Source organism: Coregonus lavaretus (genome assembly GCF_964263955.1).
Source record: "Coregonus lavaretus genome assembly, contig: HAP1_SCAFFOLD_2785, whole genome shotgun sequence".
Lineage (NCBI taxonomy): Eukaryota > Metazoa > Chordata > Actinopteri > Salmoniformes > Salmonidae > Coregonus > Coregonus lavaretus.
Genome location: NW_028162360.1, coordinates 32,722 through 51,641, shown reverse-complemented (window position 1 = coordinate 51,641; position 18,920 = coordinate 32,722). Strand labels below are relative to the sequence as shown.

General features: G+C 42.7%; 1 protein-coding gene across 1 annotated transcript in view; it reads right to left on the bottom strand.

Annotated features, from left to right (window-relative positions):
* Positions 1-18,920, bottom strand: part of LOC311119330 (solute carrier family 12 member 7-like) — a 54,683-nt gene that overhangs the window by 19,220 nt on the left and 16,543 nt on the right. The window contains exons 2-11 of the mRNA XM_084194050.1: positions 17,633-17,727; positions 17,025-17,162; positions 6,063-6,209; positions 3,475-3,529; positions 3,104-3,234; positions 2,696-2,937; positions 2,328-2,539; positions 1,224-1,391; positions 698-796; positions 298-355 (exon numbers count right to left, since the gene is read on the bottom strand). Of these exons, the coding sequence (XP_084050176.1) occupies positions 298-355; positions 698-796; positions 1,224-1,391; positions 2,328-2,539; positions 2,696-2,937; positions 3,104-3,234; positions 3,475-3,529; positions 6,063-6,209; positions 17,025-17,162; positions 17,633-17,719 (1,337 nt within the window). The 5' untranslated portion in view covers positions 17,720-17,727. The remainder of the gene's footprint in view (positions 1-297; positions 356-697; positions 797-1,223; positions 1,392-2,327; positions 2,540-2,695; positions 2,938-3,103; positions 3,235-3,474; positions 3,530-6,062; positions 6,210-17,024; positions 17,163-17,632; positions 17,728-18,920) is intronic.

Sequence of the window (18,920 nt, the reverse complement as noted above, 5' to 3'; positions counted from 1 at the left end):
TGACAGTGCTATATGTGTAACAAGGGGCTACTATGTGTCACAGACAAATAGCTTTTTTAAGGGGAAACTGTGATGTTTTCAAACCAATTTTCCAATGTCCAAAAAACCTATTTGGGCTTCTTATCTCTTAACAAGGAGACACCTTAACCCATGGTCTGTTTCTACTTAAGAAAACATGTGTTTTTAAGGTAACTACAATAATTAAATCAAAGATTGAATGTCGAGATGGGGCTCAAGAAATAAACAAGACATTTGTGCTGCTTTCATACCAAGTGTGAAAGGTGAAACAACACTTACTTGTCTCTGAGCACCACGCCCTCGATGCAGGCGCCAAACAGTATAACAGAGGAAATGTCTGGGTGACGCAATTAAGGAAATTAGCCTTCAGAGGACAAAAGAGGTGAAAAATAAACCAGGGTCACATTAATTTGAGCACCAAATGAAGTAGAGTATAGCAGGGAGAGACTACATGGACTTGTCCAATAAGGAATGCTCAATTGCAATTACCATTGCAAAATGTTTTTCTACGTTTTGCTATTTAGTGCCCAAATTAATAAAAACCTAGCTTTACAGTTTACACATAACAACGCATTGACTTGTCATGTTTTATAATAATTTGGTAGGTGCTTAAATTTGTCCTATTAGACACTTGTATGGTTGGGCTGTTGTTGCTGTCATTACAGATCATTAAAGATACAGATGAAGGTGGTGGTGGCGATGGCCATGATGGTTCCTATGGGGATGGACTTCTGGGCGTCCCTCAGATCACCAGACCTGTTGGATCCAGCCATGATTCCTGTGAAGAGGGGAAAGCAAGTATTATAACATCCAACTTGTAAGTCGCTCTGGATAAGAGCGTCTGCTAAATGACGTAAATGTAAAATGTAATTATCAAGTAAGAGCTGTGTTGCTGCTTGTACTTTGGGGGGTCTAGGCAGGGTTACTGTCAACCATCAACAGCGCAACAACAATTAATGTAAAAAAAATAAAAATGGAATACACTTTAATGAATAGTATGTACACCTCTTAGAAATAGCTTACTTATGCTTACTTACTACTTATTAATGAAAGTTATTCTAAAGTGTTACCCGAATGACCACTTGAAACAAGTGAATGTGCCTTGGTCTTAACCCCTTTACCAAAGAGCTCCTTCTATCTACAAAAATCCCTATTGTGTACCCTAGCAACGCTTCCCTTACAGGTGGATGTCCATGTGAACGTACCAGTGACGGAGGGGAAGTAGATCCCTACCAGCAGGGTGAAGAAGGTGGTGATGTCGTTGGCCACGTAGGGCATGTAGATGTCCTGGGAGGTGTCTGCTGCCGGCTCCGATGCCTGGTGCTTATTCTCTACCAACATGCCATTAGGACCGTAGTCCCCCCAGATGTTATCTATTTGAGGGGGAGAGGAAGGGGGGATGGAGCAGAGGGAGAGGGAGAGGGGGAAGGGAAGAGGGGGAGATGGAGGGGTGGTTAGGAGAGAGGGAGGGAGAAGAGAAGGAAGGGGAAAAAGAGAGAGAGGAAGGGCGAAAAATCCCTAGTCACTATCCTCTGAGTCTGAAGGAAGAACACAGAGTACATATGGAACTCATCAATCACCTGCCAGCACACGCCCAATTCCATAACTTAGCGAATTTGAGGACTTTGTAAGTGATGATGGGGGAGTGGACATCAATGTCAGAGTTTTGGAATGTCCTGAACATCTTGGACGTTGTGGTAACCCAAAACTATGACTGTGTAAAGTCTTCTGGCAGCTGTGGTAGACCTGCAGCTCAGCATAAATCTATGATGTATCTAGATGATACTGGGCTGATTGAATTGAAGACAGTCCCATCTATCCTATAAAAAAGATCCTGTCAGTAAATAAGCCAGGGAACACTTCAACAATACAGGACAAGACTTTCTTCAAGCATCACTCTGTTGGATCTCAGGAATGGATCACGTTTCCTGTATATCTTCCTAATCAAATTTTCATAAGAGCTTCAAAGGCAATATAGTAAGTAGTCAGAGGAACACATACAGCATTATGCTTTAGAAATAAACTAATGATCGTAATCCTGGTTTCCATTAGGATAGGGTTTTGTAAGACTGAGAGGAAGCACAGGCTTTACATAAAGGTATAGTTTACCCCACAATCAAAGTTTGTCGGATAATTTAATCCCAAAAAAGTCCATAGTCTACTTCATCAGTTTTGCAGATCTCATTATATGTATTAGGAGAAATCTGCCATAACAAAATGCCAATTAATGAATAGAAAAGATAGCCACCATCTAGGGCAATCTTTGTAAAGGTAGCCTAGAGAGGTTGGTTAGTTTTTTTTCTTCTCACCTCTGATGACGCCGCTGGTCAGGCCAGGGATGCCCTGGATCACAGTGACATTGTTTAGGGTGAAGTACTCATTGCAGGTGGCGTTGAGGTCTGGAGAGTCACAGAACAGGGACCACAGCTTGGTGGTGACTGTCACGTTGTCCACCTCCATCGTCTTCAAGCACTGGTCAAAGTTTTGGTTCTGCAGCGTGCGGTTCCCCAACAAGCAAATACTGGGAGGAGGATATAGAACAAAACATTGAAATAATACATTTGACTTTGATGTTTTGAGGAGACTTATGATCTGAGGTAAGAGCAATGTGTGTGTTCTCTTCTAGTTGTTTCTGGTTGTACTTTTATAGAAGGCTGTGAGTTTAGACTAGACTCACGGGAAGTCTGGCGGTTCGAAGGCGGTCTTGATGACTCCGGCGTAGATGGCCAGAATGGAGAGGATGACACAGGCCAGGAAGACCAGGGCCAGCTTGTTGACGTACTTGACCCCCACGAACACCACCAGGGACATGAGGGTGAGGCAGCAGGTGCCGTACACCCGCATGTTGTTGAGCAGCGCCTCCGGCTCATCCTCCTTCTTCTCTGCCTTGAAGATGGCCGCACTAGGCACAATGTAGGTCTGGGAAGAGAAGGGAGATGGGGTGTCATCAGGGAAGTTCAGTTCAGTAAGGGTACAGCGTTTTTGTACGTTCAAAAACCAGCCTTATCTGGCAGTGTTGTTATTGGTTCATGTATACGGAGCAGGTGGTAGCAAAAACGATGGTATCTTTGCAAAGGACACTCACCAGCAGAATCTCTATAGTACCAAGGATGTACATGGAGCCAGCGAAGGTGGTCCCCAGGTAGAAGCAGAGCCCCACGGCCCCGCCGAACTCTGGCCCCAAGGACCTGGAGATCATGTAGTAGGAGCCTCCAGCTACAGACCAACAACAACGGGGGACAGAGTCAGTCACAACCACAGCCCTTGGGGAAACTCACTTTAGGGTGTAGTGGCACATATTGTTCCCTCTAGTGCTGGAACCCAACTCGCTAATCCATTTCATCTTCATTTGAAGTTTAAATTCAATGTAATGTCTTGAGGTGAAGGAAATTATAGGGCAGCTCAATTCTATTTTGAAAAAGTAGAAATGTACCATTATCCATGTTGGAAGCCTACCTGGAACCACACCATTCGTAGCAATGGCACTCATTGATATGGCGGTCAGCATTGTCTGCAAAGAGGGAAAAAATCTCAAAATATTAGTTTAGGTTCAGCAGGGGCAGGATTTTTTAATCTAAAACTCATGGAATCTACACAAAAATAATCAAAGGGGAGCTTATCCCATATTTAGTGGCTAAACGACTCAGATATGGCTTATAAATCTTTGGAAACACAATCGTGGGCGGCTGGTTAATTGATATGAGCCCCTTTTCCGTGAAATCGGTCAATGTTTTGGGAGGGTTTAATGGGTTTCAAGGATATTTGCATCTGGCTGGTTGGTGGTTACATAACACTCCTCCTGCCCTTGAGCTGACACGGGTGGCAATGATTGACCAAAATAAATCTCTGTCCCCTGCTTCCTGCTTCCTGCTTTGCTTTCAGGGCATGTGCTGAACTGGAGAAAAGCCAATTAGCTGGCAATTTACCCCCTAAAGGCAGCTTATCCATTTGAATGGAAGCAGCGTTCAACAGAAGGCTACATTGGTGTCTGTTATGTGGAATGTGTGAAATGGAAAGTGCTGTCCAGCGTCTATGTCTAGCCAGGTGGAAGTGAATAGGATGAATGTGTGTATCTATGTAGACACAAATTACACTCTTAGGAAAAAAGGTACCATCTAGAACCTAAAAGGGTTCTTCGGCTGTCCCCATAGGAGAACTCTTTGAAGAACCCTTTTGGTTTCAGTACCATCTAGAACCTAAAAGGGTTATTTGGCTGTCCCCATAGGATAACCCTTTGAAGAACCCTTTTTGGTTTCAGGTAGAACCCTTTTGGGTTCCATGTAGAACCCTTTCCACAGAGGGTTCTCCTTGGAACCAAAAAGGGTTCTCCTATGGGCAGCTGTGTGTACAACAACCTTAAACTCAGTAAATGAAGTTTCTTTATGTATTTCTGATTGCATCGAATAGGTGAGCTTTGTACACAGGCTCACCTCTCCTGCACAAGTAGGCTATTCTTTCAATTCTTTCCTGACATACCTTGCATTTAGCTATGTAGAAAGTTAGAAACACTTTCTTCATTATTACTACTAGAGGACAGAATGCATTTCTTCTTAGTTGTGTGAAGTCGTCTTCCACATGTCCCAAAAAATATTGGTTCACACAACTGCTAAACTTTATGCCGATCACCATTAAAGCCTACTATTACTTTAGTGATCATGTCGACACATTTTGACGAGCAGTGGCTCTTGAAATGACATAGATGCAGCAACAGACTTGTGACGTGACACACACACACACACACACACACACACACACACACACACACACACACACACACACACACACACACACACACACACACAGCCTAAAGCTGCTCAATCCATTACAGTCATTAGGTAACACACTGGGAGTCGCGTGGCTTCTATTGTTCACTGCTCTTAAGCCGATGGGCGAGGAGGGGAGTTATTCCCTCCGATAGCGCAAAGACAGGAAGGGCTCAATCTTGTGTCTAGCCTTTCTCTTTCCCTCCGCACCAAAGCTTTGAGAAGCCATTGTCTGAGGGGGCTGGGTTTATAAATATAGCCAGGCCCCTGTGTGTCAGAGAGGCTTGTGGCAAGGGGAGACAGAGAGGGGGATTAGACATCAAGCTGCCAGGTGTCATCAGTAGCGGGAGCTCTACGTCCCTCTAAGTCGAGCTCCACAGCTAAATATAGGAGGATCAGTGACCAGGACTGACTGAATCACACACCTACTCTCACTGTCAATCTTTCTCCCGCTCTCTTTCTCACACTACCCCCCTTTCATTCTTTTTCTCACACTCATACAACACCACCCCCCTAATTCAAAATGAGTTGGTAATATAGCAGATTTTGATGGCATTGTCTGCACAGTCTATTATATACATACTGTTAGTATTCACATCAATGACCACAGCCTTCAAGGATGTTGTTCAAAGAGAGATTTTGAAATAAATAAATCCCTCTATAAGTATCACCTAAGATGATCTATTATATTGACAAGATGGTCAAGTGACCACTTGAACAATGGAAATACATGTCCTCAAAGATGGAAGGCAGGCAAGAGGAGGCTAGATCAGATGGGACCATTCTAGCGAATGAGAGGTCAGATACGCGTGTGAACAACAGGCACAACTCCGATATAAAAGTTGCCGAAATGCCACGTGCATCTATTTATATCAGTGCATTTGTAACAACCTAACCATTCCGGAACTTCAAATAAGCCTCAAGTAGCAAAATACCAATTACATTTTTTGTTGACCAAATTCGACACGCTCTCATTGACCTCCATACAAACATTCCTCACTTCATGGTCTTATTTTAGTGGACAGATTCTGGTATCACTGTCAAAATTTGGTCTATAGTGTTAAAAGGGATGGGAGTCTCCGATCATGTGTGGGTCTTTGTTCAACCTAACATAGTCTTCAGACTCTGGTTAGGTAGTGGTCCTCTGTAGCTCAGTTGGTAGAGCATGGCGCTTGCAATGCCAAGATAGTGGGTTCGATTCCCAGGGCTACCTATTTATAAAACGTATGCACGCATGACTAGGTCGCTTTGGATAAATAATAATATTATTATATTACTTACACAGGAACAGGTCATAACCACAATGGCCAGGGACTCCATGATGCCGGCGGTGCCCACGATCCAGGTGAGGCGCAGGAACAGGATGACCCCCAGGATGTTTTGCAGACAGGGCAGGTACACCCCGATTAACGTGCCCAACGCAGGACTCTGAGGAGGGAGAGGGCAGGGTGACGACAGGTAAAGGAGAACAGTTTCACTATATTAATCATATTCAACTAGTATTTATAATGGATTACATTTAAGATATTGCTTTTCATTATCTGTCATGACACTTTGATATGGGGGTAATCCCATCCACCACCATAGTGTACCACACAACTATAATATTGCTCAGACCCACTATTAGGACAAAATGCACAAGGAGTGAAAAGCATCGGAAAATAGTTTTTTCTTTAACCATTAAATATTATTGTCTGGTCTGGTGCCTTATATGACACCATTGCCTTGGCCAGTCGCTTAATAACACGTTTGTATGATACATTGAACTAAATCCTTGTTTGCCAAAGATGGCAATCGAAATCAAATACCCCACCAATAAATGTGTTTTTTGATAAATACAAGAAATACATTCATTCAAGGTAAAAAATATACCAAGGAGTCATGGAGATACAGTACAAGCATTGTTGCTTGAGGAAAATGCCCCATTATCAGGGTATAATCAATAGCTTGACCTTATCGCCTCCTAGAAAATGTACAGCGAAGTAAACAGTCCTACCCTGCACCGCGATGGAACTTTCCAGAACTTTCATCAGAGGCATCCCCCTCACAGATCCATTCCATCAAAAGAGAAGTTTCGCAACAGCTCAAAAAAAGGAGGGGGCGCCGCGATTATTAAAAGAAACAGAAATGTACCCGAATATCCCAGTAGAGTACCCTCCCCTATTTCTTCAAAGGGGTGGCTGCCTTTTTGACCATCTCTCAATCTAAACCTAAAGGAAAGTCCCACTGATCCCGGTCTGAGAGTGGAGAACCGGACAAGCCAGGGGTGTCATTTTCACTCCATCCTTGGCACTCTAGGACCAATCAGAAATGCTCATCCGCATCTGGTCTCCGTGCAGAAAACATGATGGGGCAATTGGTATGGGACAGGGGCTGTGGTTACTGTGGAATTGCACCACTTGGAAAACAGTGTGGGTATTTTCTTTAGATTTTTTTGCAGCAAACAGGCTTGGAAGAACAACTTAATAAAAGGTTCCTCCAGGCTGTAACTCTGGGAGAGAAAGTATAAACGGCTGGATTGTGTCAGACCCATGTAAGAGAATGAGGCTTTTCTTAAACATCATTTTTTAAAACTTTTAAATTAATGATAAATTCCCATTGATTCTTGAAGAATATAACTTATTGCTGGTTTTCCTACTTACAAAGCATGTAGATGTCTGTAATTTTTATCATAGGCACACTTCAACTGTGAGAGACGGAATCTAAAACAAAAATCCAGAAAATCACATTGTATGATTTTTAAGTAATTAATTTGCATTTTATTGTATGACATAAGTATTTGATCACCTACCAACCAGTAAGAATTCCGGCTCTCACAGACCTGTTAGTTTTTCTTTAAGAAGCCCTCCTGTTCTCCACTCATTACCTGTATTAACTGCACCTGTTTGAACTCGTTACCTGTATAAAAGACACCTGTCCACACACTCAATCAAACAGACTCCAACCTCTCCACAATGGCCAAGACCAGAGAGCTGTGTAAGGATATCAGGGATAAAATTGTAGACCTGCACAAGGCTGGGATGGGCTACAGGACAATAGGCAAGCAGCTTGGTGAGAAGGCAACAACTGTTGGTGCAATTATTAGAAAATGGAAGAAGTTAAAGATGATGGTCAATCACCCTCGGTCTGGGGCTCCATGCAAGATCTCACCTCGTGGGGCATCAATGATCATGAGGAAGGTGAGGGATCAGCCCAGAACTACACGGCAGGACCTGGTCAATGACCTGAAGAGAGCTGGGACCACAGTCTCAAAGAAAACCATTAGTAACACACTACGCCGTCATGGATTAAAATCCTGCAGTGCACGCAAGGTCCCCCTGCTCAAGCCAGCGCATGTCCAGGCCCGTCTGAAGTTTGCCAATGACCATCTGGATGATCCAGAGGAGGAATGGGAGAAGGTCATGTGGTCTGATGAGACAAAAATAGAGCTTTTTGGTCTAAACTCCACTCGCCGTGTTTAAGGATGAGTACAACCCCAAGAACACCATCCCAACTGTGAAGCATGGAGGTGGAAACATAATTATTTGGGGATGCTTTTCTGCAAAGGGGACAGGACGACTGCACCGTATTGAGGGGAGGATGGATGGGGCCATGTATCACGAGATCTTGGCCAACAACCTCCTTCCCTCAGTAAGAGCAATGAAGATGGGTCGTGGCTGGGTCTTCCAGCATGACAACTACCCGAAACACACAGCCAGGGCAACTAAGGAGTGGCTCCGTAAGAAGTATCTCAAGGTCCTGGAGTGGCCTAGCCAGTCTCCAGACCTAAACCCAATAGAAAATCTTTGGAGGGAGCTGAAAGTTTGTATTGCCCAGCGACAGCCCCGAAACCTGAAGGATCTGGAGAAGGTCTGCATGGAGGAGTGGGCCAAAATCCCTGCTGCAGTGTGTGCAAATCTGGTCAAGACCTACAGGAAACGTATGATCTCTGTAATTGCAAACAAAGGTTTCTGTACCAAATATTAAGTTCTGCTTTTCTGATGTATCAAATACTTATGTCATGCAATAAAATGCAAATTAATTACTTAAAAATCATACAATGTGATTTTCTGGATTGTTGTTTTAGATTCTGTCTCTCACAGTTGAAGTGTACCTATGATAAAAATTACAGACCTCTACAATCAATCAATCAATCAATTTTATTTTATATAGCCCTTCTTACATCAGCTAATATCTCGAAGTGCTGTACAGAAACCCAGCCTAAAACCCCAAACAGCTAGTAATGCAGGTGTAGAAGCACGGTGGCTAGGAAAAACTCCCTAGAAAGGCGAAAACTTAGGAAGAAACCTAGAGAGGAACCAGGCTATGAGGGGTGGCCAGTCCTCTTCTGGCTGTGCCGGGTGGAGATTATAACAGAACCATGCCAAGATGTTCAAAAATGTTCATAAGTGACAAGCATGGTCAAATAATAATCAGGAATAAATCTCAGTTGGCTTTTCATAGCCGATCATTAAGAGTTGAAAACAACAGGTCTGGGACAGGTAGGGGTTCCATAACCGCAGGCAGAACAGTTTAAACTGGAATAGCAGCAAGGCCAGGCGGACTGGGGACAGCAAGGAGTCACCACGGCCGGTAGTCCCGACGTATGGTCCTAGGGCTCAGGTCTCTCAGTTGGCTTTTCATAGCCGATCATTAAGAGTTGAAAACAGCAGGTCTGGGACAGGTAGGGGTTTCGTAGCCGCAGGCAGAACAGTTGAAACTGGAATAGCAGCAAGGCCAGGCGGACTGGGGACAGCAAGGTGTCATCATGCCCGGTAGTCCTGACGTATGGTCCTAGGGCTCAGGTTCTCAGAGAGAAAGAGAGAACGAGAGAATTAGAGAGAGCATACTTAAATTCACACAGGACACTGGATAAGACAGGAGAAGTAGTCCAGGTATAACCAACTAACCCCAGCCCCCCGACACATAAACTACTGCAGCATAAATACTGGAGGCTGAGACAGGAGCGGTCCGGAGACACTGTGGCCCCATCCGAAGAAACCCCCGGACAGGGCCAAACAGGAAGGATATAACCCCACCCACTCCGCCAAAGCACAGCCCCCGCACCACTAGAGGGATATCCCCAACCACCAACTTACAATCCTGAGACAAGGCCGAGTATAGCCCACAGAGGTCTCCACCACAGCACAAACCAAGGGGGGGGCGCCAACCCAGACAGGAAGATCACGTCAGTAACTCAACCCACTCAAGTGACGCACCCCTCCCAGGGACGGCATGAAAGAGCACCAGCAAGCCAGTGACTCAGCCCCTGCAACAGGGTTAGAGGCAGAGAACCCCAGTGGAGAGGGGAACCGGCCCGGCAGAGACAGCAAGGGCTGTTCGTTGCTCCAGCCTTTCCGTTCACCTTCACACTCCTGGGCCAGACTACACTCAATCATATGACCTACTGAAGAGATAAGTCTTCAGTAAAGACTTAAAGGTTGAGACCGAGTCTGCGTCTCTCACATGGGTAGGCAGACTGTTCCATAAAAATGGAGATCTATAGGAGAAAGCCCTGCCTCCCGCTGTTTGCTTAGAAATTCTAGGGACAATTAGGAGGCCTGCGTCTTGTGACCGTAGCGTACGTATTGGTATGTACGGCAGGACCAACTCGGAAAGATAGGTAGGAGCAAGCCCATGTAACGCTTTATAGGTTAACAGTAAAACCTTGAAATCAGCCCTTGCCTTAACAGGAAGCCAGTGTAGGGAAGCTAGCACTGGAGTAATATGATCAAATTTCTTGGTTCTAGTCAGGATTCTAGCAGCCGTATTTAGCACTAACTGAAGTTTATTTAGTGCTTTATCCGGGTAGCCGGAAAATAGAGCATTGCAGTAGTCTAACCTAGAAGTAACAAATGCATGGATTAATTTTTCTGCATCATTTTTGGACAGAAAATTTCTGATTTTTGCAATGTTACGTAGATGGAAAAAAGCTGTCCTTGAAACAGTCTTGATATGTTCGTCAAAAGAGAGATCAGGGTCAAGAGTAACGCCTAGGTCCTTCACAGTTTTATTTGAGACGACTTTACAACCATCAAGATGAATTGTCAGATTTAACAGAAGATCTCTTTGTTTCTTGGGACCTAGAACAAGCATCTCTGTTTTGTCCGAGTTTAAAAGTAAAAAGTTTTCAGCCATCCACTTCCTTATGTCTGAAACACAGGCTTCTAGCGAGGGCAATTTTGGGGCTTCACCATGCTTCATTGAAATGTACAGCTGTGTGTCATCCGCATAGCAGTGAAAGTTAACATTATGTTTTCGAATAACATCCCCAAGAGGTAAAATATATAGTGAAAACAATAGTGGTCCTAAAACGGAACCTTGAGGAACACCGAAATGTACAGTTGATTTGTCGGAGGACAGACCATTCACAGAGACAAACTGATATCTTTCCGACAGGTAGGATCTAAACCAGGCCAGAACTTGTCCGTGTAGACCAATTTGGGTTTCCAGTCTCTCCAAAAGAATGTGGTGATCGATGGTGTCAAAGGCAGCACTAAGGTCTAGTAGCACGAGGACAGATGCAGAGCCTCGGTCTGACGCCATTAAAAGGTCATTTACCACCTTCACAAGTGCAGTCTCAGTGCTATGATGGGGTCTAAAACCAGACTGAAGCATTTCGTATACATTGTTTGTCTTCAGAAAGGCAGTGAGTTGCTGCGCAACAGCTTTTTCTAAAATTTTTGAGAGGAATGGAAGATTCGATATAGGCCGATAGTTTTTTATATTTTCCGGGTCAAGGTTTGGCTTTTTCAAGAGAGGCTTTATCACTGCCACTTTTAGTGAGTTTGGTACACATCCGGTGGATAGAGAGCTGTTTATTATGTTCAACATAGGAGGGCCAAGCACAGGAAGCAGCTCCTTCAGCAGTTTAGTAGGAATAGGATCCAGTATGCAGCTTGAAGGTTTAGAGGCCATGATTATTTTCATCATTGTGTCAAGAGATATAGTACTAAAACACTTAAGTGTCTCTCCCGATCCCAGGCCCTCGCAGAGCTGTGCAGATCCAGGACAGCTAAGCCCTGGAGGAATACGCAGATTCAAAGAGGAGTCCGTAATTTGCTTTCTAATGGTCATGATCTTTTCCTCAAAGAAGTTCATGAATTTATCACTGCTGAAGTGAAAGCCATCCTCTCTTGGGGAATGCTGCTTTTTAGTTAGCTTTGCAACAGTATCAAAAAGAAATTTTGGATTGTTCTTATTTTCCTCGATTAAGTTGGAAAAGTAGGATGATCGAGCAGCAGTGAGGGCTCTTCGGTACTGCACGGTACTGTCTTTCCAAGCTAGTCGGAAGACTTCCAGTTTGGTGTGGCGCCATTTCCGTTCCAATTTCCTGGAAGCTTGCTTCAAAGCTCGGGTATTTTCTGTATACCAGGGAGCTAGTTTCTTATGACAAATGTTTTTCGTTTTTAGGGGTGCAACTGCATCTAGGGTATTGCGCAAGGTTAAATTGAGTTCCTCAGTTAAGTGGTTAACTGATTTTTGTCCTCTGACGTCCTTGGGTAGGCAGAAGGAGTCTGGAAGGGCATCAATGAATTTTTGTGTTGTCTGAGAATTTATAGCACGACTTTTGATGCTCCTTGGTTGGGGTCTGAGCAGATTATTTGTTGCGATTGCAAACGTAATAAAATGGTGGTCCGATAGTCCAGGATTTTGTGGAAAAACATTAAGATCTACAACATTTATTCCATGGGACAAAACTAGGTCCAGAGTATGACTGTGGCAGTGAGTAGGTCCAGAGACATGTTGGACAAAACCCACTGAGTCGATAATGGCTCCGAAAGACTTTTGGAGTGGGTCTGTGGACTTCTCCATGTGAATATTAAAATCACCAAAAATTAGAATATGATCTGCTATGACTACAAGGTCTGATAGGAATTCAGGAAACTCAGAGAGGAACGCTGTATATGGCCCAGGAGGCCTGTAAACAGTAGCTATAAAAAGTGATTGAGTAGGCTGCATAGATTTCATGACTAGAAGCTCAAAAGATGAAAACGCCATTTTTTTTTTTTGTAAATTGAAATTTGCTATCGTAAATGTTAGCAACACCTCCGCCTTTGCGGGATGCACGGGGAATATGGTCACTAGTGTAACCAGGAGGTGAGGCCTCATTTAACACAGCAAATTCATCAGGCTTAAGCCATGTTTCAGTCAGGCCAATCACATCAAGATTATGATCAGTGATTAGTTCATTGACTATGACTGCCTTTGAAGTGAGGGATCTAACATTAAGTAACCCTATTTTGAGATGTGAGGTATCACGATCTCTTTCAATAATGGCAGGAATGGAGGAGGTCTTTATCCTAATAAGATTGCTAGGGTGAACACCGCCATGTTTAGTTTTGCCCAACCTAGGTCGAGGCACAGACACAGTCTCAATGGGTATGGCTGAGCTGACTACACTGACTGTGCTATTGGCAGACTCCACTAAGCTGGCAGGTTGGCTAACAGCCTGCTGCCTGGCCTGCACCCTATTTCACTGTGGGGCTAGAGGAGTTAGAGCCCTATCTATGTTGGTAGATAAGAGGAGAGCACCCCTCCAGCTAGGATGGAGTCCGTCACTCCTCAGCAGGTCAGGCTTGGTCCTGTTTGTGGGTGAGTCCCAGAAAGAGGGCCAATTATCCACAAATGTTATCTTTTGGGAGGGGCAGAAAACAGTTTTCAACCAGCGATTAAGTGCTGAGACTCTGCTGTAGAGCTCGTCACTTCCCCTAACTGGGAGGGGGCCAGAGACAATTACTCGATGCCGACACATCTTTCTAGCTGATTTACACGCTGAAGCTATGTTGCACTTGGTGACCTCTGACTGTTTCATCCTAACATCGTTGGTGCCGACGTGGATAACAATATCTCTATACTCTCTACACTCGCCAGTTTTAGCTTTAGCCAGCACCATCTTTAGATTAGCCTTAACGTCGGTAGCCCTGCCCCCTGGTAAACAGTGTATGATCGCTGGGTGATTCGTTTTAAGTCTAATACTGCGGGTAATGGAGTCGCCAATGACTAGGGTTTTCAATTTGTCAGAGCTAATGGTGGGAGCCTTCGGAGTCTCAGACCCCGTAACGGGAGGAGTAGAGACTAGAGAAGACTCAGACTCAGACTCCGACTCGCTACATAATGGGGAAAACCGGTTGAAGGTTTCTGTCGGCTGAATGAGCGACACCGGTTGAGCATTCCAACAGTATTTCCCTCCAGAAGCCATGAGAAAGTTGTCCGGCTGCGGGGACTGTGCGGGGGGATTTATACTAACGTTACTGTCTGTACTTACTGGTGGCACAGACGCTGTTTCTTCCTTTCCTACACTGATATTACCCTTGCCTAACGATTGCGTCTGAAGCTGGGCTTGTAGCACAGCTATTCTCGCCGTAAGGCGAGAATTCTCCTGTATATTATGAGTACAGCGACTGCAATTAGAAGACATCATGTTAATGTTACTACTTAGCTTCGGCTGTTGAAGATGTTGATGAACCATGTCCAGATAAAGCGTCCGGAGTGAAAAAGTTGAATAAGGGAAAAAAGTTGCGATGGAAAAAAGGAAAATAACGTAAAGTTGGCAGCTAAAACGCACAGGAAAATGACTCTTCTGTCTCGGGATAAACGTCCGGGGTGAAAAAGTTTAACGAAAAAAGATGAGTGAGGACAAAACTAAAAAGTTGGTAAATTTGTTGAACACAGAGATTGATTAAACGTTTATTAAAAGTAAAACGTGAATAGTTTGGCAGGTAGCCAAGTAGCAACAAACAGTACAGCAGCACGGAGACAATGACAATTAATGAATCTACATATATATGCTTTGTAAGTAGGAAAATCTGCAAAATCGGCAGTGTATCAAAAACTTGTTCTCCCCACTGTAGCTCAAAACATGGTTAAAACTATAATTTTTATATCATGGATGGTCAGTCCATGAGTTTGAGAGTGGTTATATTTCTCCAGCCCCATCCTTCCGCTGTTCAGCAAATCAGTGGCAAGGACTACACTTTGTTATTGTTCAAACTGTAGATTGCCCCTTTAAAGGACAGCACCAGATAAAGCAACAGAACACCAGATAAACAGAACACCAGATAAAGCAACAGAACACCAGATAAACAGAACACCAGATAAACAGAACACCAGATAAATTCAGCCCAGTAGAAAAAGAGATTGCATTAATGATTATCAATCATGCTTTTTTACCCCATGGGACCACAGGCCCCTTCAACTATCACACTGTCTCAGGAGGAGGTGCTCTGCTCAGCCTATTACACAACACCCAGACCTGGGATGTGTCCAAAATGAAAGCCTATCTCATATAGTGTACTACTTTTGACCAGAGCTCTGGTTAAAAGTAGTGCACTATATAGGAAATAGGGTTCCACTTTGGACGCCGACCTGCATTCAATTCTTGCTATTTTGACCACATTTCCTGAAGAAAACAACTGTCTGTGAGAAATATGACAAGAATGTGTTTTTGATGTCGTTGTGGTGGCCAGAGTGGTTTGATTTCTTTATGGGAGGGTGACTTTCTTGGAGCATAACAAGTATTTATTTATTTATTTGACATTTTGCAGGATGATATCTCTTGAGATGCACCATCTCATTTTCAAGAGTGTCCAAAAATTTAAATTTTAAAATACTTTGTAACAATAAAAATATGGCAACTACTGTCTAATAATAATAACAATGAAATAATGATAATGATAAAAAACGTACATTAACAGCATAAAAAAGTTGTTGTACAACTACTAATACAACTAATAAAAACAAATGCTACAACTACTAATGCAACTAATAAAACTAAGTACCTGTAATACAGACATAGGGTGCCTTCAGAAATTATTCACACCCCTTGACTTATTCCACATTTTGTTGTGTTACAGCCTGTATTTAAAATTGATTACATTTTGATTTTGTGTCCCTGATCTACACACAATACCCCATAATGTCAAAGTAGAATTTTGTTTGTAGAACATTTCTTAAATTAATACAAAATTAAATGCTGAAATGTCTTGAGTCCATAAGTATTCAACCCCTTTGTTATGGTAAGCGTAAATAAGTTCAGGAGTAAAAATGTGCTTAACAAATCACATAATAAGTTACATGGACCCTGCATGGGTTATGTTCAATAATAGTGTTTAAAATTATTTCTGAATGACTCAGTCAAGCAGTGAATTTCAAGCACAGATTCAAGCACAAAGATCATGGAGGTTTTTCAATGCTTCTGAAAGAAGGGCACTGATTGGTAGATGTGTAAAAATAAAAAAAGCTGTTACACAACAAAATATGGAATAAGTCAAGGAGTATGAATAATATCAGAAGTCACTGCACATACATTTTTATTTACAAATATCGGCACATTATGTTTCTATTAGTTAAAAACACAAACAGTTTGTTCTTAACATTTGAAAAAAGCCTTTCTTAAATTCACTGTGTGATTGTAATGCCCTGATTTCTATAGGTAAATTATTCCGGTTGGGCCTTTGTATCTGAAAGACCTTACTCCAACCTCATGATGTAACTTTTGAATTTGTAATTGCTGCTGTTGTCAAAAGGAGTCGTGTGAGTCTTGTAAAGTTAGGTGTTTCTTAATATATACAGGGAAATTTAAGTTGATACATAAAAAAAATGTCTTCTGTTTGGGAGTAACAGACAATTTAGTGATTCATATTTTGTGCAATGATGTCTTATAATGGCATCCAATAATGAATCTGCAAAGATTGTTATAAATAACATATAATTCGCAAAGTAAGGTCTTATTTGTGTTTTGATACATGATGTCACCATAGTCTAGGATAGATAGTAGCAGTTGGGTTAGTAAGTATAAAGGCAACACTGATCAATCACAGTGTAACGCATGCAGACAAACCAAGTGAGAATGTTTGCATGTCCTTTGTGCTGCACACGTGTTGCACACTGAATGTTTGCTCTGGTCAAAGACCCTGTTCTGCAATCATTAATTCAGCAGTTTTTAAAAGGGTACAAAAAAATCAGGAGAAAATACGTATGATGGGATACACTAACCAATTGAAGACATTTTATAGACTTGAAACCATAGGCTGTCCCATTTACAGTACCAACAGTCTAAACCAAGCTATTTCCTCCACACTTCAGAACACACACAAAGTCCCCACGTTGAGAGGATTACATTTGCTTTGTCATTATCACCTATATCAGGCAGTAGGAGTCGGATGTGCATGGAAGTGGCTTGTGTCACTACGTGGATCTGATGTCGTAAGAAAATAATTAAAAAACATAATTGTCCACACAATGTGGAGACGACAGGCTTACCTTGACTGGTTTCTTAGTCTTGGCTGGCCCCTCGTCGTCGTCTGCCTCCTCGTGCTCTTTGACCCCCTGGGTGAGGTTGGTGTAGTTAGCCAGCTTGTTGAGCAGAGAGGATACCATGGGGTTGCTGTCCATCTCTTCCTGTGAACAAAAAATACCATAACACAAAAAGTGTCATAACACCTCTTAGCTTTCAAGCTCTCTGCATAAGGGTCAGGGAAATAACTTGAGAAGCGCAATGATGGGTGAAACGGTCAAGAGGAATTTAGAAACTGTACAGAAATCAAAGGAGATTAGAAAAGCTTTGCTGGAGCGAATTATAGTAGAGAAGTAGAAATAGATTTCACAGTCCATAATTCATGTTATTCATAGGATTCAATATAATGGATCACTACCACAGAGAGGTTAGGGCAGCCAAATGGCATTAGACAGTGCCTTTGAAAACTGGATAGAAATAACAGAGAAAGCCCCTTCCACACAGTTTTTGTCCCACTCCATTTAGCATTGAATCCCTGATCAACAGACCTAAGTCAAAGCTTAGGTCAAAGGTCAAATGAAATACCACAGATAACGTTATATATAAATCAAGGCGGTTGGATGTTGACAGTTACCTCAAAGAGGGCCATGTTCTTCCCATCGTATAGATTCCCTTTGTCATTGTCTGTGTTGTTTATGAACGGACTGCTTTCCTTTGGCATGCCATCGCCTGTGGAAGCAGAAGAGACCGTTTTTGAGAAAACAAACCTCCATTAAAGTCATTGAAGTGGAAAATAAAATGTTAAAATGACTGTTCGGCTGAGGTAAGTAAATGGATGACAAAGTAGGTTAACTGGCTGTTAACCAGAAGACTTATGGTAAAAGCTAAAACCAACCAGGGCCTGGTTTCCCAAAAGTTAATCGTTAGAACATTCGTAGGAGCATTGTTAAATCTCAAAGCTGTTTCCCAAAACCATCGTTATTAATGTTGCCTGGATAAGAGCGTCTGCTAAATGACTAAAATGTAAAAATGTAAAAAGACTCATAATCTACGCCTGCCTCAGACCACTCATAGAACAGCTAAGTGCGCCGTTTGATCATTTTTTCACCTCCCGTGTCACTTTATACATAGGAGATCTCCACTAAACATAGAATCACAGATAACTTCAGAAGAAAGTTGACTACAAATACAAAGTTGCCAATCTCTTTTCAATTGATACAAACAAGCAACGTACAGTATAAAATGATGCTTCAAATGAAAACTGAGATGACTGCATTAAAATATAAACAGTAAGCTATAGGCCTATTTGAATCATATTGAAATACATTTAATGTTCAATCAATTGAGCTCTATTTGCAGCCGCAGGTGGTACGATCTCTGTAGGAGCTGATTTGTCGTCAGTACTGTGAAATAAATCTAATGTTAAAATATACTTGAATGGAGAAAGCTGATCCGAGCTCAGCGCTCCCTTTCTTTCGATCCTATCAGTATCGACACATGTTCAAACGACGCACTTAGCGAACGTTCTTTCTGCGTGGTGTTTTGGGAAACGCATGTTAAATCTTTGGCCGCTGTAAGAAAGATGCATTGTTAAAACTCTTGAATGCCTAAGTTCCATCGTTATCAGGAAACGGGCCCAGTTTGTTTGGAAGACAACAAAATGACTCCAACATTCACTTCAGTGAGTTTCAGCTCAGCCCCATAGATTTTCTTTACTGGGACATTGGGGGCCATGATGGTGATCGATGTCTATACACTGGTGGTAATGGTTCATTGATCCAGCTATTACAGCTTGTAATGGAGTTCTGGATTAACCATGAACACACACATCCTCCTCATGGTTGAGATGGTTCAAAAACATGTAGTACGAGTATGTAATTATAGTCCGCTAGAAGCAACACATATTCATTGATTGATTACAT